At 40.8% G+C, this 18,386-nt stretch overlaps 1 protein-coding gene across 1 annotated transcript in view; it reads left to right on the top strand.

The window, feature by feature from the left end:
- The window catches only part of LOC148031936 (uncharacterized), a 65,624-nt gene that overhangs the window by 33,615 nt on the left and 13,623 nt on the right, over positions 1-18,386 (top strand). The window contains exons 2-3 of the mRNA XM_087682525.1: positions 2,504-2,541; positions 2,715-2,806. Of these exons, the coding sequence (XP_087538651.1) occupies positions 2,504-2,541; positions 2,715-2,806 (130 nt within the window). The remainder of the gene's footprint in view (positions 1-2,503; positions 2,542-2,714; positions 2,807-18,386) is intronic.

Genomic DNA, 18,386 nt, shown 5'->3' with positions numbered 1-18,386 from the left:
TTAGACGTTGGGCCTTTTCTATCCTAAAGACACTTTTTTACTTGCATGCATTCACAGGCAGTGATTGGGCTAGTTGTTTTGAAATGTGGATGTCCACTAGTGGTAATTGTTTCATACTTGGTGATTCATGTATTTCTTGGCCGAGCAAGTAGTCTACAATGGCCACATCTACTTGGGAGGCTGAATTGAATACAAGGCAGCTTTCATAGCTACATTGGAATGTGTATGGCTTAAAGACTTTTGGTTGATCTTAGTGTGGGACAGCGGTTACCCTCTCCTATCTATATAGGCAATGAGTGCCATGGTAGTTGCGAGGAATCCAAATTTTCATACTTGGACTAAGCACATTGAGGTGTACTATCATTATGTCATAGAAAGGATTCATGTAGGGAAGGTTGACTTGGTTTATGTCCTCACCTAGGATAGCTTGGTAGATGTGTTTACAAAAGCTCTCTCTAGAGCGAAGTTTGAAGTCTTTTGCAAGGCTCTAGGCTTGATACCATTTGGGCATTAATCTACCTCTTCGTTGCATATGTTCACATCATTCACTTGGGGGGGTTGGTTATACATATCATGTTCCTCCATGGTTCTAGTGTGAACGCTTCCTTATCCATGGGCATTGGGTTTTTTTCTTATGTGAACTCTTGTCAGTGGGTGTGGTACTTAGTACCTTAGGCATTGTACTTTTATCATCATCCTCACATAGTGGATTTGACCTTCCAACACTCTCCTCTCTTGCTGTTCACTTGTTCTTTGTGAGTGTGTGTGGTGCTGAAGGGTATAGTACCTAGTATCTTAGGGATTGCACTTTTATCATCATTCTCACATAGTGGATGTGACTTTCTAGCACTCTTCTCTCTTGTTGTTCACTTGTTCACAGTGAGTGTGTGTGCGTTGCCGAATCCTAACTTAACAAGTTTGACAAAGAACTAGGTGTGCAAAGGTTAGGGCAAAGCATTGGGATTGATGGATGAACAAGGCTAAGACTTCTTACAGTAGGTGAAACTAAGATTTGCATATAGTACACATTATTTGTAGTGTTCAGGAGTGTGGAACCAAGTTTGCACCTCTAATGTCACTTTTGAGGCTAATTGGATTGAGATTTGCATGTAGTGATATGCATTATATCTTTTAGGGTGTGAGTGGATGGATTTGTCGTGTATTTGTTCAAGGTTGGTGAGAGCAATCGAGGACATTTTGCTTGAGACAAGTTTGGGCTGATTTGATTACAAGTTGCATGGGAATTACTAGTATTAAGAGGGTGTTGGTTTGTGACATCATGCCACATCGATTTATGCAAAGCTTTGAATAGGGATAAAGAAATACCATAAGGGGTGCCAACCTTTGGGGCCTATTATGTGCCATTTATTATTGTGCAAGAGTATTCTAGCTCTCTTGTTTAGTGGCTCTTTTGGTTTATTTGCTGATATTATTTCATATGTGCAAGCTAGTTTATGTTTGTGACACTTTAGATTATTTTTAAAGGCAGGTTTGAGCTCATAAAGGGAGTAGCCAATCTGACCTTGTATATAAAGCTAAAGGCACTCATTATGAGAAGTTGATTTGGCCATATCCAAACCATGTATGTGATGGAAATTTGAGCCCTCAACTGTCAATGGCAAAAGGAATTGAGAAGCTAGATAGAGGCCATTAGGCTATATCTTGCCTTGAGCTATCACTAGATTGGTCTTGACATCTAATACTCCAATTGTAGTTGTAGTGAAAAATACCTCTTCCCAAGAGACAAAGATGGTAGATGGATAATAGATTTTTGGATCTTGGATTTAGAGGTTTTCTCACAGGGGATATTCCTTTATGATTGTGGTTGAGTTGAGATTGTTCAACATGCAGTTGATTTTTTTTTTTGGTTGTTGACTGTCCTTCCTAAGATTTTGCAAAGTTGAAATTATCACAAGCTTTTTTGTGGCAACCTTCTTGTCCTTGTGCATGAGACTAATTCTAGAAAGATCATAAGCTTTTTTGCAGTGATCTTCTTGTCCTTCATCAGATGAGAGTGGTTCTAAATCCAAGATAATCCCAATCCACTTTGTATTGTTATCATTCTGTTCACTTTTTTCTCTTTTGTTTTTCCTGTTAAGGGTGATTGTATGAACTACCAGAAACACAAAATACAAGCAAACTATATGGTTGACAATACAAGAGTCACAATTGGATTATATGACTGGCAATGAGACTGAAGAAGCCGCGGCATGCCAAGAAAGCATTTACTTCTCTCTCTCTCTCTCTCTCTCTCTCTCATATATATATAGTTGTGGTGTTTAGTATCCCAAAGTAGGAACTCATAATTTTGTATACCTACAGGTATCAAGAAATCATAAAAAAAGTAGTATTGAAAGTATCAAGATACTAGTATGTTCACTTTAACTGAATATCTCATGGAAAGGTGGTATACGTCTTTTAGTCATATTTGAAGTCCTTCATGTTCATGGTAATGCTTTTATAACAAGTTCACTCCTTTTATATCTTTTTTCCTCCCCTGCAGGTTGAACGTTTCTTTGTGGGATATCCAGCATGGAGCAGGTACTTGTCTAGTTATTAGGCAATAAGATTTTGTTGTTTTCACCTGTATGTGTGGGAATTAAACCTCAAAGCTATACTTACTATGTGCACAGGTTCTTGTTGATGGCCTTTGGAATTTGTTTACAAAAGTCTGCTTTTGCACTCTTACTATGCATTGACCATTTGATTCACAGAGTCACAATAAAAGGGCATCTCGAGAAGTTGCCAAGACAGACAGTGAGGTGTTTAGCTGGCCAGTGTCAATTCAAGAGTGTATCTTGTGAGGGTAAGGCTTCATCTAAACCTTTTGTAAATATTGTTTAGTAAGGTTCTGAAATAGCATAGGTATTAGGATTTGAAGGCCTTCATATAGTGACTATTTTTGACGGTTCTCACTTAACACAGTGAGTGCTGAGTTTTTCCTATTAGCCTCATGAAGATTATTATGGTGTTAATGCTATTTTTCTGACTGAGAACTTTGTATTTGGTTTTTAAGTGAAGGTTGAAACGTTCGAGATTTGTTTGCAAACTTGCAATGGAGATAATAGCTAAAGGGAATAGGCAAAGTGAGATCATAGGAGTTGCTTCTAAGCATAGTAAAGTATGCTTTAATATATTATTCAATTTGTCAAAAAATATTGGTGTGGCAACCCTTCAGTAATTGATCAGCATGCCCATTTGAGATACCCATGGCTTTCCAAGACTATGAGGTGATGGTTATTTTACCAAGAGATCCCAAGTAATGGTCCCAAAGAGGCAAAGGTATCGGACAAAGGGTGCTTGTTGGCTGCCAGTGGTCTACCTGGACCTGCTAAGGTGGATGAGACCACATTGAACTTTCTTTGCCTTTTGTTGTTTTGGAGGGCTTTTGATCGTTGATTGGACTTAGCATTAAGAGTGGGTTTTCAAGCAATGTTTGTCCTATTGAGTAATCTGTATTCTTAGGGGAGAATAAAAAGAATGGTTAGATCTTAGTTCTTTACAAAATAAATAAGCTATCCCAACCACTACTAGGTATTGATGATGAGGGAAAAAGTTGTGAAGAAGCTATGAGATGTATGTGGAGAAGCAAAAAAGAAAGATGAAAGCAAGCAAATGAATGTTATCCTAGCAAATTGCCATGTGAGATGCTACGAATATGGTGGATCTAGAGTCGACTATTCTTTGACCAGAAATGAATAAATGCGCATAGATGCATATTTACAAGAACAAAACGTTAATTTATGGGGTAATGCAAGAGACAATGCTAGATGTCATGCTCATGCAAAATGTGATGCAATGATGCCACTTGGATAGTGTCCTTGCAGGGACATTATTCACTTGTCTAAGCACACTTTTACAATCATAGTCATCTAGAGGATGCAGATAATAAAATAATAAACAAAGAATAATTGTCTGTGAAGTAAAAAGGAACCAAAATCTTGTCACCCTCAAGAGAAGAAAGTGGTTCCCTCTCAAAGTAAAAGGAAAAATGAGAGGGAATCTCCCCTCCCCATTAATAAAAAATCCTTGCCATTCCTAGATAGAAGGTATCGGAGAATTAGATGGTTGACCGGTTTGGTCAGGATAGTTGCAAAATTGTTTGATGAAGGCACAAACTCTAGGCGGATGGTGCCTAGCTTAGCTTGCCCTTTGGTGAAGTGGTAATGTACTTCAACTTGTTGCATTCGCTAACGGATGATGGGGTTACTAGCTAGTGTAATGGTACTCTAGTTGTTACAGTAGAGGATAGTTGGAGAAGCACATGGAAAGTGAAGCGCTACCGGCAAGCTCTTCAGGTAAATAGCCTTTGTTATACAATCAACGAGAGCTTGATACTTTGCCTTGGCTATGGAAGTATCCACCATCTCTTGCTTATGGCTTGACTAAGAAAAGGGAGTTGTGCCCAAAGAGAAGATGTAGCCATTGTCGAAACACCGGGTGTTGGGATCTTTGGCCTAGTTTGAATCAGTGTAGCCTTGTAAAAGTAAACCATGACCATAAGTCAATCCATATGAACAAGTACGCCGTTCATATCTCAAAACACATAAACAAGCAGTCCAATGTGACATCTTAGGTGCGTTGAAATACAGATTGAGCAAAGAAATTGAGTATGTAAGATTTGACTTGGTATGGATTAATGTGAGTGATTTCTTGCAAAATTGATCTATACATATGCTCATTGAAGGGTTGGCCTAGGGATCTTTAGAAAGCTTGATAGTGGGATTAAGAAGCATGGCTACATGCCGTGTTTGATTAGTGCAATAAGTGCATGGAGTCTTCATAGACAAGTTTTCCATGAGAAAAAAAAAAGGATAAGAAAGAGGGAAGGTAGATCACAAGGGATGGAGAATGTGAGAGATGTGCATGTGCTTTGCTAGTATAGTGTAAGTTTTTATATCATGGGATAGATGATTTTACAAGGGGATGAGAACAAAAATAAGGAAAAGGAATATACATTTCGTACAAGAGTTTTTCACCCATAAAAGGAAAAGGAAGCTCACTTTAGAGAGAGATACATGGAGAAAATGATGTTGAATAATAATTTTTAAAGGGTGTAGTTTTGTTGTGAGATAAAAATACTATCCCCAGATCGAACTACCTCCATTCCCAAGAAATAGAACAATTGACCAAGGTGAGTCGTCTCGGATGTGAAACACAATTGGATTCTTATATTTGCTATGGTAATAGATCTTTACTATATAGAAGGATATAGCTGGTCCCCTCTAAGGTGGATTTGACATATAAGCTCAGGTTATAAGGGGTAGAATGGCAACCTTGAGTTCTAAGAAACTTTTTCATCCTTTGGAATCAGAGTGCGGTCCTTCTTCAGCCCATGAAGAGCTTTTGGCAAACGAACGACCTTATATTTACGGTTCATAGAAGGAAATCCAAGAGACTGCTCCATGTAGACTTCCTCCCCCAAGTGTGTGTTCAGGAAGGTACTTTTGAAATTTGTCATGGAAATGTGAAATTTTGAGATGCTTTAGTCTTATTGATAACATTTGATTAAGTTATTAATCAAATGTGCAAGGTTGTTTAAGCACATGTGATGCAGATGGCAGTTATTTCATTGTAACAGGCCAAGGACCTTGAGGATGCAGTGGGTGTCAAAGGCAAAAGTTGTGCTAAGTTATGCCGACTGGGTTTTGTTGGTTAGCCGGAATCAGATTTGACCCTAGGGTAGTAGTTTGGCCAATAAGTGTCAGCGAAGACACCAGGGACTAGCATTAATTAATGAATTAATGCTAGTCTAAGGGTCAAGAGAGGTTGAGAACCACTCTAGGTTGCAAATGGCCTAGCTAATTTAAATATGGATGGGCACAATTAATTTTGGGCAGGGTCAGAAGGGTTGACTTTAGTTTTCAAAATTATTTAATTTTGAAAATTAATTAAATGACTGGATAATGGTGGAAAATGGATTTAGAAGGTTGCCACTTGGCAAAAATGCCTATGCAAGATTGAAAAACGTTTTTGGAGGTTGGAGAGAGAGATTTAGTTCATATAGGTTGAGGAAAAGAGAGAGAACAGGTTGCTGGTTTGACTTTTTTTGTTGTGGAGGACCTTTTGGAGGTTGGAGCAGCAAGAATCAAGCCATCTGATGCAGGTGATAGAATTCTGGGACCTTTAGGAACTGGTGACAGCTGATTGGGGCAGGCGACTGCAGTTTGAGGTGTCTTGGCAGTTGATGACAGCGTTAAATGCTGTTTGGTATAGACAACAATCAGATTTCAGGCCTCTCTCGTGTGAAAGTCAGAAATCTCTCTCTTCTAGCATTCTCTCACCTTCTCCATCTTGTGCTCAATCATTCTCAGCATTCCTTAGCCTTTTGGATCAAATTTTAGTTAAGTTTAATGGACATCAAAGAGATGTTTGCTGTAAACCCTAAAATTTTGCAAAAATTAGGGTTTGATGACCACCTCGGGACCTGTGCCAATTGGTGAATGCATTGTACCTAAATTCAATACGTGAAATTTATGTCATTGTCAGGGAATTCAAATGCTAGCCTATTCATTGTAAATTGGGGCAGCATTTGGCTTGTTGGTGGTTGTAAATTTAGATGCCATCCTCAATAAAAAAGGGGCAATTGGCTCAAATTGATTGCGGATTGTTGTTGCAACAAGGGGTTTTTGGAATAACAAAGGGGATTGTGAATCTCAGCTTATACTCATTCCATTAGCAATCAAGTTAAAGAAATATTGAAAGAGGCGCTAGTTTTGGGGCCAACATGGTGTCCAATGTCCAAGATTATTAAGGTAATTTTAAGTTATGCTCATTTGCTGATTGTTGTAATTAAGTGCTTAATTGGGGATATTACCATCCTTTCCAAGAAGGAAGGTTGGTTTCACACATCCATCTCATGGAGTGGCCCACTGTGGTGAATGGCTAGTACAACCAATAGAAGAAATGGTGTCAACCACGCTGTGGATGTGAAGGTCTCTTCAAAATCAATACCTTACTTTTGTCGGAACCTTTGCGTAAGGCAAGCCTTGCATTTATCTAATATCCCATCAACTTTTAATTTGATCCTAAAAATCCACTTGGTCTTGATGACTTTCTTGTGATTTGGATGATCCAACAAAGTTTAAGTCTCATTTTGATCAATGCTCTCAAGCTCCTTTTCCATGGCCTCTCACCATTAGGGATGTTGAAGAGCCTTATATTAACTTTCTATCTCAGAATGTGCTATATAATTTGCCGTAAAGACAGATGCAAGTGTGGCATGAGATGTAACCCAGATAGATCTTGGAGGGCCCTTTGGAGTGAAATTCGATGGAAGGATACTTGAATCCTAGACGGTTTGCTGGTATCAAGCGAGGTAGTGGGTCTTGCAAAGGGTGTCGGGTGATGAAGATTCTTTAGGTGGGTTAGGAGTGGATAGCAATCCTGGCTTAGATGGCACTATCTTTGATATAATAGGGTGCGAAATCAACTTAGAGTCTACTGGAGTGTGCTACACAATATTCCTCTCATAAAAAGTGACATCTCTTAGAACAATGTCATTATTTGTCTGAGGATTGACCGCACAAGTGACGCGTTTTTGCCTTGGAGGAATATCCATTAAAAATTAGGAGATTAGCTTTAGAGAGTGAGCTTACTTATTTTATTCTCAGGAGTGTGCATGTATGCACATTACCCGAAGACTCTAAAGTGGGAAATCATAAGCTGAGTTTCAAAAAATATCTCGAAGGAGCTCTCTGGAGGGAACGCCATTGTTGGGCACTAGTTTGAGGATGCACATTGAAGTGTTAATAGCCTTGACCCAAAGGTGCTCGAGTAGCTATGCTAGAAATAACATAGAGTGTGCTATGTTTATCACCATCCGGTTTCTACACTCTATGACTCCATTCTAAGAGGTGGAGTTGGTAGAGGTGAGCTGGTGAGCAGTGCCGTGTGTCTATAGAAACTTGGTGAATTCATGGGAGATTAAATCACCACTACTATCACTCGTGATACAATCTACACGACGACCCCTTTGGTTATGCACCAGAAGCACCCATGATGAGAAGTAGGTAAATATGCTAGATTTATATTTTAGAAAATACACCCACATGTATTGTGAAAAATCATCCACTATCAAAAAGAAATATAGTGCATCATTAAGGGTGGCATTGGAGGTTGGCCCACAAAGATCAACATGAATCCATCTTTGGGGTGCCTCAGCTCGATGTGTTGTCTGTCAAGGGAATGGAGTGCGGTGCTGTTTCTCTAGCTGACATACTTTACATACATCTTTTGGGAGTTTTAGGTGAGTAAGGCTCTCAATCATTTGACGGTGTGACAACTCATAAAGTGAATCATACCCAAGATGTCCAAAGCGATAATGCTAAAGGTACTCATTGTTAGTAGGCTCTGGTGTGGTGGATAAAGCTTGGAAGTGGTGGAACTTTGAGCCCTTGGTTGTCGGCTGGGAAAGAAACTAAGTCATCATATAGAGGCCACTAGACTATAACTTGCTGTGAACAATCACTAAATCGTTTTGAGAGTCTATGATCTCGAGTGTGGTTGCAATAAAGAAAAGTAGTTGCCCCAATTGGCAAAGTTGTTGGATGGATAAGAAGTTTGCCCCAAGATGGGAAACATAATACACATCGTATAGCAAAATGAGATCTTAGCACTTGTTAGTATCAACTCTGATGCGAGCTAGATCATAGATCTTGAATGAGGAGTTGTTCCCGGGACCCACACCAAACATTCCCAAATGTTGGGGCTTGGGAGACAAGAATATCTTGGATGGGGGTCATATGATGGGTGGCTCCATCATCGACAATCCAAATAAGAAAAGATGTTTCTTAGTGTGGGTTTGGTCTTGCTGTTGCCCCTGATTTTGGTTGCCACTATCTTGTCTCCCTGGTTGAGGGTTGTGCAATTGAGGAGCGAGGGTTTGAGTCTTAGATTGGGTTATGTGCGTCTTTTGATGGATACTCATTGTCAAAGTGGCCAGCCTTTTGACAGTTATGACAATACCTATTTTTCTTTGGGACATTTTGCTACCTGGGTCTCGGTGAGGTTTTAAGTCTTAGATTTATGTTGGGTGCCTTTTTTGATTGACACTCGTTGTCAAAGTGGCCAACATTTTGAGAGTGTTGGCAATACTTGTTTTTCTATGGTACGTTCTACTACCCAGGTTTTAGGGAAGGCTGGGAATTTGCTTGTGACTCACTAGCTTGGTTTTAAGTTTTAGTTTGATTTTGGCTTTGACTTTCTTACCCTCCTAAGGATGACACACTATGAAATTGATCGAATAGTTGAGCGCAATGTGGTAGTTGACACTCAAATTCATAGAATGTAGGCATAGTGGATAGTGAGATCACTTGTTGCACAAAATGGAAGTATTCTCTAGGCAGCTTGTTTAAGAACAAGGTGACTTGGTCATTAGGGGTAGGAGCCTTCTTTACAGGTCATCAAGGTGGCCCGCAAAGAAATGCTCATCTACAAAATATAAACACAATTGTACGACAAATGCAAAGATTGATAAAGAAACATAGTTAGGGTTAGGGTTAATATAGAGACGATGAACACAAAAGATAATGAAATCTTAGTAATGAATAAGTACAATGCTTAATGCAACAAACACATCATGCAAGGTGAAAATTGACTCCCAAACTCTCCTGTCTTGAAGATGAGGGTAGAGAGTATGAGCAGAATAGTGTATCATACTCTGACAGATCCTGAAATGCAGCAAACAGCGTCCATAAATGTCTAGCAGCAGCAAATGTAGTAGTACAATGGTGGATCCGTGACACACGAGGTACGGAAGCAGTAAATGCAGACTCTTCCAGCCTATGACAAGAGTTGCCAAGTGGTAGAAAGATCTGGTACAGCAGCAAAAGGCCCGAAAATAGGTGCCAAATGGTAGATAACAATGGGTAGCAGCTTTGGCTGATATATCCTTCGCGAACAGGGTGTGGACAGCAGAGAGAAGGTACCTACAAGCTGCAAAAACGAGATTAAGACTGAGTGGTGGGCAGCTTGTATATTTATAGATGGATGGGATCTCCCGAATTAGGGTTTGGCTTATGGGACATAGACACTCTCTAGGAACGCATTTCTTTTAATGAATCTTTTAGTAGATTGATTAAGCAAGCTTGTTTTAGGGCTCTTTAATATGGCTGATCAATATGTAATGCATTCTTAGCTCAACACCCTCTCTTAGGCCCAAAAGTGCAACTGGAAAGGGACTATACTAGCCCAACCCCATATTTTCTTTTCTTTTGCACCAAGGCATCCCACCTCGAAGCAACTAAGGGATTAGGCAAAGGGTACACGTTGGTTGCTTAGTGATCTAGGAAGACTATAGAGGCAATGGTTATCTTACCAAGGGAGTCTAAGTGATCACTTGATAAAGGCCAAGGCATTGGACAAAGGGTGCTCGTTAGTTGCCTGGTGGCCAACCAAGACTTGCAAAGGTGGATGGAACTATAGTAGACTTTGATGCTTTTTTTTTTGAAGGGCCTTTAACCTTTATTTTGATTTAGTATTAGTGTGAGGTTTTTAAGCAGTGTTCGTCTTATTGAGTAATCTCTGTCCCAAGGAGAGAATTAGAGGGATAGTCATATCCAATACATCATAAAACGAATGAGCTATCCTAACTATCATTGGGTGTTAGTAATAAAGAAATCTATGCAAGGGTATGCTATGAAGTAAAAAAGATAGGTGGAAGTAGTGGAGATTTTTATGTGAGCAGGTGTGAATATGGTGGATCTTGAGTTGACCACTCTTTGATCGAAAAAGGATGAATAGACATAATTGTGAGAACAAAATGCCAATGCATGGGTCATACAAGAGGCAATGCAAAGCATTATGCTCATGCAAAATGCTATGCAATGGTGTCACTTGGATAGTGCCATCGTAGGAAAATTATCCACTTGCCCAAGCTCACTTTTACAATCATAGTGATGTGTTTTGGTTGTGTGCCTCTTGCCTTTGAGAGACACTCATTATCAAAACGGTCAATCTTTTGACAATGTTGATAATATTGGTTTTTGTTTGGTAAATTTTGTCACCTAGGTTTCAAGGATGACATGGAGTTTCCTCGTGTTTTACTAGCTTAGTTTTGATTTTGTTTGGTTTTGTCTCAGTTTTGATTTTAAGTTTTCTTGTCTTGTCCTTGCTCCTTGTGAGAAGAAACAACAAGAGCCCCCTCTAGAGAGGAAGCTCTATGAAACTGGCCGAATAATCCAGTATAACATAGTAGTTGACACTCAAATTTATCGAACGTATGTATAGTGGACTGTGAGATCACCTATTGTACAAAATAGAAGTATTTTCTAGGTAGCTTGTTTAGGAACAATGTAACCGAGTCATCAGGGGACTTAGAAGCCTCTCTAGTGGAGAATTTAGCGAGAAGTCGTCAATACTCAATCAACTTGACCTTAAGGTCATCTTGGTGAGTGATTTTAACATTTTGAAGCTCATAGTCAAGATTTATACGATAGGTTTGTTGTGCTAAAAATGCATTAGCCCGACTTAAACAACCCCAAAACACACTTAATTAATGAAGAAACCTTCTTATTTTAGAAAGAAACGCAATCCTAGAGAGTTATTGTGCCCCACATGCAAACATTGATTTGGGTATCCCAAACTTTCTATAAATAGGCATGCAGCCCACCACTCTCCCTTAATCTCGTTTTTGCAAGTTTTAGGAGTCATATCTCTGCTGTCCACACCCCATTCGCAAAGGACATCGTGGTCAGAGCTTCCCATTGCCGTTTCCTACAATCTGGTGCCTGATTCCAATCTTTGACTCCACGTGTGAGCTGTTGCTTGCATCTAGGAGCTGTCACTTGGTATTCTGGGGTTGTCGCCTAGTGTCTTATGCTTGCGGTTGTTAGAGATTGGCATTCCCTAGATAGACAGTTCCATTTGTGAGCAGTTTTGTGCAGTCGTAGCAAGCAAGACATGTGGCGGTTTGATTGTATAGATGACGTCAACAGGCGGCAAGCAACATAGGTGCCACATGGTACAGTAGAGGCGCAATCGGTTAGATGCAACGCAATTGGCTGCATTTAATGCATCCAACTTGCATTATTTATGGCATTGTAGGTAAAGTTGCCTTCTGAGGCGGCAAGACAAAGTTTTAGGTGATCATGGATTGAAAGTTGCCCATGTTACCGGCTCTTCCATTAGATCAAAAGCTTGATGGCGAGAATTACCGCATTTGGCGGGTTATGATGCTTGCCATTTTGGAGTCTTATGATTTGGTAGAGCTTGTTATGGAGGCTATCTATCGTCCTTCTTCGCAAGATTGAGACCGAACTCTCTTCAAGTGATAAGTCGGAGTTGGCAGAGGCTCAAGCACATTGGGACAAACTAAATGCTTGCATTTGCTCATTTTTATTTCTCTCATGAACTACAGCTGTGATCTCTCATATCAAGCATTTGATAGTGGCCTGGGAGATATGGTTGGAGCTTGATCGGATGTATAATCGCATGATTGTCATGAAATGAGTTTCTTGGAAAGTATAAATGAGGGCCATGAGTGTCAACAAGTCATCTTCTATGCAGGAGCATATTAACAAGCTGAGGCAGCTTTAGGTGAAGGTATAAAACTCTAGGAAGGTGATCACTTCTAAAGACATGGCAATAACTTTTCTTTCACAGTTACCGTCTCATTTTAGTGGTTTTTATTTCGCCTTGATTGCCTCAGGGCGGGATCTAAGACTCTTCGGTGGGAGGAGTTGATTCCTATGGTCTTGACCAAGAGGAGCAGTGGGAAGGGACCAATGCTTCGAAATTGGAGGCATTGGTAGGTCAGTTCTCTCAGAAGAAGGGGAAGGACCAAAAGGAGGAGGACAAATCAAAGAAGGACAAGGAAAAGGAGTCCACTTGTCACATATATAGCAAGATAGGTCACTGGAAGAAGGATTGACTCAACAAGGAGAAGAAGGAAAGGGAGAAGAAGGAGAAATCTTCAAAGGGTTCCAGAGTGGTGGTTGCTCCCTCATTAGCTGCTTGTCTCCACTTGGAGGTGGTTGAGGCATCGAACCCTGAAGGCCATTGATGCCATGTTGATGGCCCCATACACTTAGGAGATGATTGTTGATAGTGGTGCCTCATGGCACATGACTCCTTTAGCAAGTGTTGCTTATTTGCGGCCTTCGCATGGCCATATTCTCATTGATGATAGTTCTATCTCTATTAAGGGATAGGATAATATGCATCTTATTCCAGATGGGCAAGGTGGTGCCCATATATCGGAGGTGGTTTATGTGCCGGCCTTGGGGTACCATCTACTTTCAGTGCACAAGATTTGTGCTCTTGGTCTTTTGGTCGAGTTTGATGCGGATTCTTTTCGGATTCTTGATCGTAGATCGAGATAGGTCTTTGCTTCAGGTTATGAGGAGAATGGAGTCTATAAGTTGCGGTTTTCTTTTGCCTTGACTTCTATTATTCTTACCTCTCAAACATAGTCCGAGCTTTGGCATGCTCGATTTGGCCACCTCAACTATGATTACCTATGGAAGGCATTTAAGGGACAACTTGATCGAGGTTTACCGAATATTGTGGTGAGCCAGCAGCCTTGTGTATCTTATATTTGTGGGAAGCAAAGTCGTGATGCTATTGCCAGCAAGGCTTCGAGGCGGTCTTTCGCACCCTTGCAGCTTGTTTCTACTGATCTTTGTGGATCGATGAGGATGGAGTCCCTTAAAGGGAGCTTTTATTTCATGCTAGTTGTGGATGATTACAGTAGGATGATATGGGCTTATTTCTTGAAGTTGAAGTGGGAGGCTTTCTCCAACTTTATGGATTGATTGCTCTTTGAGAAGAACCGATCAGGCTGGAAACTGAAGACCTTATGATTGGAAAAGGTCGGAGAATTAATTTCTAATGAGCTTGCTTGCTTTTGTGTAGATTGTGGTATCCACCAGGAGTTTGCCAACACTAATACCCCTTAGGAGAATTTGAGGTTCCTTCGGGGGACCCTTGAACTTGGGGTCTATTATATAGCGGTATAGGTGATGCAGACTTGGTAGTTATAGGATGGAGTGTTTCAGATTAGGCTGGAGATGTGGATTATCGGAGGTCCATGACAACTTATAGCTTTACCTTGGGTGCCAGTGCTGTTTCATGGAGTAGCAAGAAGCAACCCGCGCTTGCCCTATCTTCGACTGAGGTGGAGTATCGAGTGCCGCCTTCTACTACATGTGAGACAATGTGGCTTTGCAGGCTCTTGGAAAAGCCTGGTTGCCTGTAGACAGGTGCTACTATTCTTTAGTGCGACAATGAGAGTTGCATTGCCTTGGCCCGGAACCCGTTGTTCCATGCTCGGATGAAGCACATTGAGATCCAGTGCCATTTCATTTGGGAGAAGATTTTGGATGAGAGATGTGAGAGAGGACGGCAGGATCGAAGCTCGCACAAAAAACAGTAGATAGTCTGAGAGTGAAGCACGATACCCAATGCAATAGCTGAAAGAGTGTAAACTGAAAGTACAAGGTACAACCCTTAAACCTTAGGGTTGTAGGGGGTTTCACACCCGAACATGGTAAGTGCTGTAAGTGTGTGTCATAAGCACATATGAAATAATACCATAAGTCTAGGGGAAAAAACCTCTCCTACTGAGAGTAAAAAGTGCTCGAGTGTCCTACTGATCACTGACACTCCTATGTGATTGTAGGTATAAGTGAGGCGTGAGTGAAATACCCAACAAACCCCCTTGGAGTGAAGAGTGATCAAGAGTACAAGGATCATCCACCACCAAAAGAGATCAAATTTAAAGCATTACGAAATGCTTTAAATTTGTCGCGAGGAAGAGCTTTGGTGAAGATATCTGCCACATTACTGGTGGTAGGACAATAGACAAGGTTGATATCACCTGCATGTAGCCTCTCTTTGACAAAGTGATAATGTATCTCAATGTGTTTCGTGCATGCATGAAACGCTGGGTTCCGTTCCACTGCAATGGCACTCTGACTGTCCGTGGACAAAGGAGTAGGCTCCGTAATAGATACATCTAAATCAGCTAGCAAGCGTCTAATCTATACGCATTCAACTGTGGTAGTGAAAGCTGCCTTGTATTCAGCTTCACATGACGATGTGGCAACAGTGGGCTGTTTCTTGCTAACAAGATATGCAAGATGAGCCAAGAAAGAAACAATTGCCACCAGTGGAGTGAGGTGAATCATAATCACCAGCCCAATCAGAATCACTGTAAGCATGTAACTGCAGTGGTTTCCCCTTGGCGTAAAGCAATCCAAGAGATCTAGTACCGTGCAAGTAACAGAAGACACACTTAATAGCTTGCCAATGTGACATGTGTGGCTGAGGCATATATTTGCTCAGAGCTGAAACTGCAAACCGTATGTTCGGCCTAGTGTTGCATAAGTAAATAAGATATCCAAGTGCTGTAGCATATGTGTATATATCAAACAAATCACTATCATCATGTAATGGCAATTTTAGTCCAGGTTCCATTGGTGTACAGACTGGCTTTCAATCGTGTATGCCAAACTTCTCAAGAAGTTTACTGATGTATCTTGACTGTGATAACCCAATACCTCTAGCATCATGTATGAACTGAATGCCCAAGTAATAATCCAAAGACCCCAAGTTTGACATGTCAAAAGTTTGTTGCAAATTTTGTTTAAATGCTGAAATCTGATCAGCATGTGTCCCTGTAAGCAAGAGATCATCAACATAAAGACAAATGATCAACATGGATCCCCTCTTTTTACATACGTAAAGGGTAGACTCAGATGAGTTGTTTATGAACCCTTGGCTAAGCAAGAAAGCATTTATCTTTACATACCAAGCTCTAGGAGCTTGTTTCAACCCATATAAAGCTTTTTTCAGCTTGCAAACCAAGTGTTCCAAGCCGTCAACTGCAAAACCAATGGGCTGTTGTACATATACTTTCTCATGAAGTTCCCCATGTAAAAATGCAGTTTTAATATCCAATTGATGCACAATCCATCCATAATGAGCAGCCAAAGCAACCATAGGCTTGATGGTCATCATGCGGGAAGTAGGAGCAAATGTCTCCTCATAGTCAATGCCTGTCTTCTGTGCATAGCCTTTGGCTACAAACTTTGCCTTGTATTTGTCAATGGATCCATCTGCATTTCGTTTCAGCTTGTAGATTCATTTTGTTCCAATGGCTTTCTTCCCAAATGGCAAAGACCCAAATCCCATGTTTGATTCTTAGTGATAGAATCCAATTCAGCTTTCATTGCTGCCATCCAATGCACACTCCGTTGTGCATCCTCAAAACATTCAGGCTCCTCCTCATCAAGGGTGCTTGCTGCCATAACGAACTCCATGGTATGTGCAGTATCATGCATACGAGCTTGCCTCCTAGTACGACCAGCCATGGGTGCATCCAGATGACTATCTTTCATAGTCTGTAAATACCATCTAGGCATTTGTCTCGCCTCTTGACTGTGCATAAGTTCTTGCTGAATTTCAGTTTCAGCACTTTGCTGAATATTCAAATTAGCCAATGGCTGATTTTCTGCATTTTCCAAAGGAGCAGCTGGCTGAACATTGAGTTCACTTGTTGAAACTCCAGCTGAATCACTAAATGTAATGGGAAGCAGCCCTTCAAATACATCACGGGCAGCTTGATATGTGTCTAAACCAGCCAACGAAAATTCTGATTTTTCATCAAATAATACATCCCTACTGACAAACACCTTTTTAGAAACAGGATCATAGAATCTGTAACATTTGCTTTCATTGCTATAACCCACAAAAATGCATTTAACAGCCTTGTCATCCAACTTTTTTCTGAGTACCTTTGGAATATGTGCATATGCAAGGCACCCAAAGGTACGAAAGTGTCCAACAGAAGGTTTCTGGTTGTTCCAAGCCTCAAAAGGTGTAATTTTCTTCAAAGCTTTGGTGGGGCATCTGTTCAAAATATAGCAAGCACACATGATGGCTTCCATCCAAAATTTGTGAGGCGAGCTCTTTCAGCATACATCTGGCCATCTCCACGAGTGACCGATTCTTCCTCTCTGCAATCCCATTCTGCTGTGGAGTATAAGCAGTAGTATACTAATGGACAATGCCCTTTTGCTTCAAAAAAGAATTCAGCATAGAGGACATGTATTCCTCCCCTTGATCTGAACGGAGAGTCTTAATTTTACAACCAGCCTGGTTTTCAACAAGTGCAATAAAAGCCAAGAATGCATCATACACTTCTGACTTTTTGACCAAAGAGTAGACTCAGCAAAATCGAGTAAAGTCATCAATAAAAGTCACAAAATAGTAACATCCTCCCAACGACTTTGTCTGCATAGGCCCACATACATCTGAATGCACTAATTACAACCTGGTTGTTGCTCTAAAAGCAACATCGTGGGGAAATGAAAAACGATGCATTTTCCTCAAAATATATCCTTCGCACAAGTGCTCAAGAGGTTTCTTTAGTAGAGGTAATCCATCTAGCATCTGTGTACGTTGTAAGAGCATCAAGCTGCCAAAGTTGACATGCCCTATCCTAGCATGCCATAACTCTGCCTGTATTATAACAAGAGTAAGAGTGGATGTCAAATATGCTGACTAATCAACTGAAAGAGCATCCAACTCATATAACCCATGACATAAAGTGCCTGTCAAGACCAAAGTCATGTGTTCTTTGTCTCACACCATGCATCTGTCATCATCAAATGTGACCTGCAATCCACAACGTGCCAAAGAAGAAATAGAGAGAAGATTCTTCTTTATGCTTGGCACGAACAAAGCATCCTATAGGCGGAGAATAGAGCCATCAATGGCTGTGAGCACAATCTCCCCAATACCTCGAACATGGTATGATGCATTGTTGGCACATTGTACAGACTTGCCAACTGGAGTAGCACTAACAGAAGCTAATAAATCTTTGCGAGATGTAATATGCCTAGAAACACCATTGTCAAAAAACCAAGTGCCTGCATCCTCAATAGAGCTAAATGTTTGATCAGCCCAAGAACTGCCATAATAGCATGTGTAAATACAATAGTTCCTGTCTGCAACAAAAGACGCGGACTCGGTAGCAGCAGTAGGAGCATCAGAAACGGACATTCTTGATTCCTTCTTTTTCTCCTTGGCAATGCTATTTCTGCACTCAATGATGTAATGGCCTGGCTTCTTGTAATAATGGCATTTACCCTTTTTGGCTTGCATGTCCCCTTGTTTTTTATTTGTTTGTGATGTGCCAGAAGTCCCAGAACTCTGCGCAACATTCTTCACTTGGCTGCCTTTTCCCTTATGTCTAGCCCATAGAAATAGGGAACGGCCGTTCCCGCTTGTAGGAATGGCCTAACGCATTCCAAACCCTCCAAGGAGGTGAAACGACCAGGGAACGTTCCCTGCTGTTCCCAAGGCCATTCCCTACCGTTCCCTGTTTGAAACGGCCATTCTAGGCCTGTTGACCAGAAATTGACGTTTTTTTCGTTTTTTTC

This window comes from Lygodium microphyllum, chromosome 8 (assembly GCF_053477565.2).
Source record: "Lygodium microphyllum isolate KBCC chromosome 8, Lygodium_microphyllum_v1.1.10, whole genome shotgun sequence".
In the NCBI taxonomy this organism is placed as follows: Eukaryota; Viridiplantae; Streptophyta; class Polypodiopsida; order Schizaeales; family Lygodiaceae; genus Lygodium; species Lygodium microphyllum.
Note: the sequence above shows the minus strand (reverse complement) of the source record. Positions and strands in the feature narration are given on the sequence as shown.